The 7,514-nt window shown below is 58.1% G+C and overlaps 1 protein-coding gene across 1 annotated transcript; it reads right to left on the minus strand.

The window, feature by feature from the left end:
• Window positions 1-220: 220 nt before the first annotated feature.
• ADRA2B (adrenoceptor alpha 2B) lies at window positions 221-6,170 on the minus strand. Its single transcript, XM_023541146.2, has one exon. It carries the CDS (start codon window positions 5,898-5,900, stop codon window positions 4,551-4,553), a length of 1,350 nt encoding a protein of 449 aa, XP_023396914.2. The 5' UTR covers window positions 5,901-6,170; the 3' UTR covers window positions 221-4,550.
• Between the last annotated feature and the right edge of the window lie 1,344 nt (window positions 6,171-7,514).

Genomic DNA, 7,514 nt, shown 5'->3' on the forward strand with positions numbered 1-7,514 from the left:
TAGCGAAATAAGAGCCCTCACACAAACAGATACATGCACACCCATGTTCACCGCATCATTGTTTACAAAAAGACAGAAGCAACCAAGGTGCCCATCAACAGATTAATGGATAAATTATGGTATATTCACATAATGGAATACTACGAAATGATTAAGAACAATGAATCCGTGAAACATCTCATAATATGGAGGACTCCGGAAGGCATTATGCTGAGTGAAATTAAAAAAAATTAGTCAGCTGCAAAACGACAAATATTGTATGAGACCGCTATTAAAAGAACTCAAGAAAAAGTTTAAACACAGGAGAAAATATTCTTTGATGGTTATGAGAGTGGGAGGGAGGGAGAGGGGTATTCACTAATTAGATAGTAGGCAAGAAATATTTTCGGTGAAGGGAAAGACAACACACAATACAGGAGAGGTCAGCACAACAGGACTAAACCAAAAGCTAAGAAGTTTCCTGAATATATTCAAAAACTTCAAAGGCCAGAGTAGTAGGGATGGGGGTCTGGGGACCAGGGTTTCAGGGGATATCTAGGTCAATTGGCATAACAAAATGTATTAAGAAAACATTCTGCATCCCACTTTGGTGAGTGACATCTGGGTTTTTAAATGCCAGCAAGAGGCCATCTAAGATGCATTGATTGGTCTCAATCCACTGGGAGCAAAGGAGAATGAAGAACACCAAAGATACAAGATAAATATGAGAAAGGGCCACATAAACCAGAGATTCCACGAGCCTGAGACCAGAAGAACTAGATGGTGCCCAGCTACCACCGATGACTGCTCTGACAGGGAACACAACAGAGAACCCCTGATGGAGCAGGAGAACGGTGGAATGCAGACCTCAAATTCTCATTAAAAAAACCAGACTTAATGGTTTGGCTGAGACTGGAGGGACCCCGGAGGTCATGGTCCCCAGACCTCCTGTTAGCCCAAGACTGGAACCGTTCCCAAAGCCAACTCTTCAGGCAGGGATTGGACTGGACTATAAAACAGAAAGTGATACTGGTGAGGAGTGAGCTTCTTGGCTCAAGTAGACGCATGAGACTATGTGGGCAACTCCTGTCTGGAGGCGAGATGAGAAGGCAGAGGGGGACAGGAGCTGGCTGAATGGTCACAGGGAATACAGGGTAGAGAGGAGGAGAGTGCTCTCTCATTAGGGGGAGACAGCTAGGGGTACAGAGCAAGGTGTGTATAAGTTTTTGTATGAGAGACTGACTGGCTTGATTTATAAACTTCCACAATAAATTAAAAAAAAAAGAATGCTTCCTGCAACAATGCGTCAAAGAATTCTCCACACCCTGAATTTCTCAGCAGCTGCCCTGGAGGCAGGGGCTGGGTATAAATGCACTCTTGAGGTGTCATTCGTGATCTGAGGACCCAGCTTTCTTGCAGAGAAGATGCAGCTGTAGGGGACTTCTTAAGCCTCCTTTCTCCACCTCTTCTTTAACTGTCTTCTCTGTAGGGACCCCAATTGCCCTTCTGTCAAAAATGTCTTAAGAAAGAGATCTTCAAAAATAATAGACAGGTCTCCAGAAGGTAGATGTGCCAGGCCAAGAGAACTGCCAAGTCATTACACCTTTCTGAGCCTCAGTTTCCCGTTATAAAAATGGGCTGATTGTTACCTTGTACGATGGGTGTGAAGACTAAACAAGCTAATCAAAGATTAAATAAGCAGAGTGCCACAGAGGGGCTGGCTCAGTGAGTGGGAACAAATGAACCATTCCTGATCTGTGCTTGGAGGTAGGCGCCCAGGCTGGTGGGAGGCACTGAGAGCACCCCAGGGCAAGGCGTGTCCTTCTTGTTAAGGCCTCAGTGAAGCCCCGCATCCACGTCTCCACTGACTGTGTGACTACACTGGGGTCTCTGCTTGCCCCTGGCAGAAGCCGTGGCCCCAATAAATGTGGAGATGGTATGCGGACTCTTGGCTCCTGGGTCAATGTGGGGGTAGGGGGGTGGTGCCCACATCAGACCCTAGAGCCATGCTCCTCCCTCTGCCCTCCCCTCCCAGGCCCCATCCCTCCCTGGGTCAGCCCCTGGTGCCAGCCCTGCCCAGGCCTCCTATAGCCTGCCCCCTACACCCGCCTGCTATCCGTCTCCCTGGCTCTCAGAACCAGGCCAACCTGGTTCCAGCCCAAAAGTTGCCCTCTCTGAAGGGGCCAGGAGGCAGCTGGTTGGGACAGGAAGCCCAGAAGGCTCCCCCTTAATGCAGCTCACAGGTGGCTTTGGGCAGCCCCCTCTCCTGTCTGGGCTTCAGCTGCCCCATGTGGAATAAGAGGAGACTGTTGAAGACGACGTCTGCAGGCCTTCCAGCTCTGACGTCTGTGGCTGAATCTTTTTGCACTGAGAGCCTGAGGCAAAGCAGCTCCATTTGGGCTCTCCTGCCCCTCAGTGAAAAACAGCAGCTTAAAACCATTATGCAGAGTGGCCTTCCTTCCTAGCCTGCCCACCTTCCTCCCACCGCCCACCCATGTGGTGGTATCTGACCACCTCTGCTGGCCCCAGGTGCTGTGCCTGGCCAGCCAGCAGGGCTGGTTGGGACTCTCAGGCAGTCAGTCTCAGGCTCCGCTGGCCACGCTCATCCCCACAAACTTCTAATGATGTGGAGGGGATGCTGAGGGGCTAAAGGCGGGCCAGCCAGATCTGGGGGAGGAGAGGGGAACTGGCCCTGGGAGGGTGCCCCATCTCAGGGGGCCCACGTCCAGGGTGGGCTATGCGAGTAGCTGAGGAATAACTACCTCCTGGAAGCTCACAGGCGACGAGAACGCTGCTTTTTTATTACAAAATATCTTTTATTGATAAAATAGCTTTTTAAAACACCTGCATATCACAACAGGGGGCCACAGGCAGCAATTCCAGGCATCCCACTGGGCTCACACCCAGTGAGGTGGGGCAGATGTCACCATTCAGCCCCTTCCCTGGGCCCAGCACTCCCAGCCTCACCTCAGAGCAATGCCCTGGCCTCTTATCTATAGGTGCTAGCTAGGTTCACCTCAGAAAATTCCCTCAGCCCCCCTCCAAGTCTGACCAGACCCATCAGAGACCCAAAGGTGCCTGTGCTACTCCATGACACCCCCTCCCCAAGCTAAGATGCTCCATGGTCCTGAGCCCAGAAGCCAAGAACTCCCGTGGGGAAGACAAAAACACCCTTCTCATACTCCCAGTTATCCCAGAAGCCAGGTTCTGGGGTGAGGAAGAGAAATCAAGAGAGAGAGGCCCCTGCAGCCCCACCCAGGGTGGGATTAAGTATGCTTCACAGGGATCCATGTGGGGCTTGGAGAACAGCCCGAGCACTCTGGGAGGAAGTTCCCCAAGAGTCCACGGGGCTCTTGCTCACTGCCCCAGCCCCAGGACCCTGCCTGGGGCTCATCTCAGACTGTTCCCATGGCATGGGTATTTTTAGCTATCTTGGGGAAACAATTTGCCTGCCTGATGACAAAAGGCTTTTTTTCCTCCATTGGGGGCCCCAAGCCACTGAAAACTCTGTCGGTGTATAGGTGAAATGTCGAGAACCTGTCATGCAGTGTAATAACACGAGCCTCTGCAGGCACAAAGAAATCCTTTAACTGAAGTAATGATTCTGTCGGCCACACCCCACTTCCAGTTTGGGGTAGGAATTCACACACCCCAGGCACAGAACAAAAGTCTACAGGAAGACAGGAGTGGTAAACACAGAGAAGGGGGCTTTTACATCACTGGATAATACATTTGCTGGTTCTCTAGTGCGTTCCCCCACGGAGCTCAAAGCTCTCTGTAAAGTCTTTCATCTCCCTGCGGCAAGTGGGCGGCAAGCTATTGTCACCCCGGTTTTTGCAGGGGGTGACTGCCGGTGATCGGGGATCTCCCACTGAGGTGGGGGCCAGGCCTCCAGACCGCCCCCGAGGCCTCCACGCAATGGCCCACCTCCCAGAGGGGCACTGGATCAGGAAACCAATCCACGGCTCTGGCCTTTAAAGGAGCAGCGGGCGGGGGGAAAGAAGGCCCCAGAGACAGTGCCGGCCCATAAAGCCCACCCCAGCCCTCAGTGGCAACCACGGGTGCCCAATGTGGGTGGACAATCTTCATTTCTGCCTCCTCCTTGGCAGCAGGCTCTCCTGGGAAGAGTGGAAGGTGGGCTTCCTGTTCTTTGAGGGAAAGATGAGAAAGACACAAAAACACTACAAGCACGTGACCTGCCAGGGAACACAGGGTGCTCGAGAAAGGGGGGCCCATCCATTGGCTTGTAGGGGCCTGGGATTCTGGGAGGGAGGGCCTCTATTCTAGACTGGCCTCGGCTACACTCAGGAGGGTCATCCCTCTGCCTGTGCTCAGGCAAGGGGTGGAGAAGAGGGCACCCCAGAGCCGAGACAGCAAGAAGGAGGCTTCACATGGACCCCTGTGAACAGCACCCCTGCCCTTGTCCATCCCAGGGGGCTCCCAAAATGGGGCCTGCAGGACCTGGGCAGGACCAGAAAGTCCCAGGAAGGTGCCACATAAAGCAGGGCAAGAACCAGGGTGGCCCTGGTGACACCTGGCACGCACCCCACACAGGCAGCAGGCAGGTGGGCTCACCGGGCCATCTGGGTCCACTGGCGGCACAGGATCCTTCGAAAGGCTCGGCGGAAGTCCTGGTTGAAGATGGTGTAGATGACGGGGTTGAGCGAGCTGTTGCAGTAGCCAATCCAGAAGAAGAACTGGAAGAGGCCATGAGGCACCTTGCAGTGCTGCGGGCAAATGGCACCCAGACTGTAGCTGAAGAAGAACGGGAACCAGCAGAGCACAAAGACGCCAATGACCACGGCCAGCACGAAGGTGAACCGCTTCTCCCGCGTCAGCTGTGCCCGCCGACGCCACCATTGCCCACCTGCAGTACCCACACCCCTGCCCAGGAGCACCTGGCCACGCAAGGTGGCCAGCACCCGAGAGCCCTTTGGCTGCTGCAGTGGTGGGCTGCAAGCCAAAGCAGGGGAGGCTGGGACAGCCGGAGAGCCACACTCCTCCTCCTCCTCTTCAGCTTCCTCCTCCGGAGATGCCCCACAGACACCCTCCTTCTGGCCCTGGCCTGAGTTGGGAAGGACAGGCCAGCTGGGTGGCAATGTCAGGGTCCCAGGATCTTCTGGTGTCTCCCTCTCCTTCTCCCCAGGTGGCTCAGAGTGTCCATTGGCCTCCCCAGTAACAGCCAGAGAAGAGGCCAGTGTTGGTGGATTGGCTAAGGCTGAAGGCCCTGCAGGGAGGGGATGGGGCTGCTTGGGCTCACCCTCCCTGGGGGCCCCCTTGGCCCTGGGCCCTCGGCGGTTGCTACGTTTGGCAATCAGGTAGATGCGCAGGTAGACGAGGATCATGATGAGGCAGGGTGCGAAAAAGGAGCCGATGCTGGAGGACAGGATGTACCAGGCCTCTTGGTTGAGCTTGCACTGGGGGCGCCCGAGGGGCTGGGGGCCCTGGTCGCCCTTGTAAATGAGGGGCGGCAGTGAGATGGCGGCTGCAATGAGCCATACAGTGAGGATGACGCACTTGATGCGGCGCGGGGTGCGCTTGGAGTTGTACTGGAGCGCGCGGCTCACGGCCCAGTAGCGGTCCAGGCTGATGGCGCACAGGTGCACAATGGACGAGGTACAGAAGAGCACGTCCAGGGCCAGGTACACCTCGCACCACGTGCGCCGGAAGTACCAGTAGCCCAGCAGCTCGTTGGCCAGGGAGAACGGGATGATAAGCGTGGCCACCAGGATGTCGGCCGCGGCCAGCGACACCAGGAACAGGTTCTGTGGGGCGCGCAGAGAGCGACTGGTCAACACAGCCAAGATGACCAGGGCGTTGCCGAAGATGGTGAAGAGGATGAGGAAGGTGATGACCGCCGCGATGGCCGCCGTGGCCTGCACAGAGTAGGGCTCCTCGTGGTCCATGGCGGGGCCGGACATGGCCAGAGGGGCGCTGCTCCCCCTGCACGCGCACCGCCGGCAGGAGCGCTGCCCGGGTTCGGTTAGACCAGGGGGCTGCCCCTCGGGAGCCGCTGGAGCCACTGGAGCGCCATGCCGGGCCAAAAGTGGCCGAGGAGGTCCAGCCACCGCCCTCCTACATCCTCTCCCACCGGTGCCCCGCGTCCCTGTGGTCCGCGCCGGAGAAGTTTCCCAAGTTGTCTTGCTGCCGTCCCTGCTCTGCTGGGGACCAGAGCGAAGTTACGCCCTCCCGTCACGCGGCTGCCGGACGCACCGTGGGGCGCAGGGCACGGGGCGCGGGGCGCGGGGCGCGGGTCGAGCGGGGGGTGCGCTGGCCGTTCCCGGAGGAGGCGCGGAGGCTCTCGTTCTCGCCCCGAGCCGCGCCTGCAGGAGCCCGCCACCGCAGGGGAGCGGGGAGGAGAGCGAGCGGGTGGGAAGAGGGAGGAGACTGGAGGCGGGAGCGAGAGCAGGGGCGGGGACGGGAGGCGCTGGACGGGGCGCCTCGCGGGAGGGCGGGTCGGCGGCCGAGCGCAGCCCCCCGGTGCCCCGGCCTGCGCCCTGGCCGCTACCCTTCTCTCCCGACTGCCGCGCCGCGGAGGTTAGAGGGGTCAGGCGTCTGGGGTCCTCGGGACTCAGGGATGGACGCTTGGCGAGAGGAAGGGTCGGTGCTTCAGGAGCTGGGACGCGGAGCCGACGCGGCCGCGGACACCGAGGCGCGAGCCCTCTCCGCACTAGCCAGCGCCCGGGTCTGGAGCGGTGGCGTTGGCTGGTGTCCCCTCCCGCAGCCCAAGTCCCCCGAGCAGGGGATGGGTGAGTGTGTTGGGGCGCGGAGGCGCAATAAAGCACACCTCGCAGCCCGCTCCCCTGCAGTGGAGACGCCCGCGGAGGGGGCACCGGGAGCCTGCCCCAAACCCCTTCCCCAAATCCTTTCCCACCCCAACTCGACTCCGTCGCGCCTGCGAAGACTGAGGAGACGCGAGTCGCTGGGTTGCGAGCGCCCCCTGCCGCCCCCGCGTGCCGAGCTGCCCCCGGCTCATCTTGGAGAGATCCTGGTCCTCTCCTGGTCCCCATGGCGCCGAAAGGCTCCCCACCAACCCTGGTGGGGAAGGCAAATGCCCAGAGCCTGGGACCTATGACTTAAGCTTTCGCGTTTCTCCTGCAGCTGCCTCAGTTTCCCCCATTAAAAGCAAAAGACATAGTTGGCGTGGACTCAAACCACAGCAGCAGCTGAGACCAGCCAAGGGTTTGGCATTTTGGCAAACGGTGGCAAACTCCAGCCTCTTCACCTGTAGGTTGAGGAGGCTCCTGCGCCAGCACAGAGCGAGGAAAACCGCCGAGGGCCACGGGTGGGGTGTTTTTGACACAACTCAGAAAAAGTAGGTCTTGGGCAGCCTGAAAGGAGGAGCCTCCTTTGGCCTCCTGGGACTGTGGTTGACCCGCCTCCCTGCTCCAGTCCTGCCTCGCTCTCCCAAATACATACCACACACCCCCTTGGGGTGCCAGTGGAAAGAGCTGTTGGGATAAGGAGAATGTCAGACTACCCTCCACCCGACCTTGCCTTCAAAGAGCTGCTGGGCCCCTACTCCCCCCAGGCAC

This window comes from Loxodonta africana, chromosome 15 (genome assembly GCF_030014295.1).
Source record: "Loxodonta africana isolate mLoxAfr1 chromosome 15, mLoxAfr1.hap2, whole genome shotgun sequence".
Classification (NCBI taxonomy): Eukaryota; Metazoa; Chordata; class Mammalia; order Proboscidea; family Elephantidae; genus Loxodonta; species Loxodonta africana.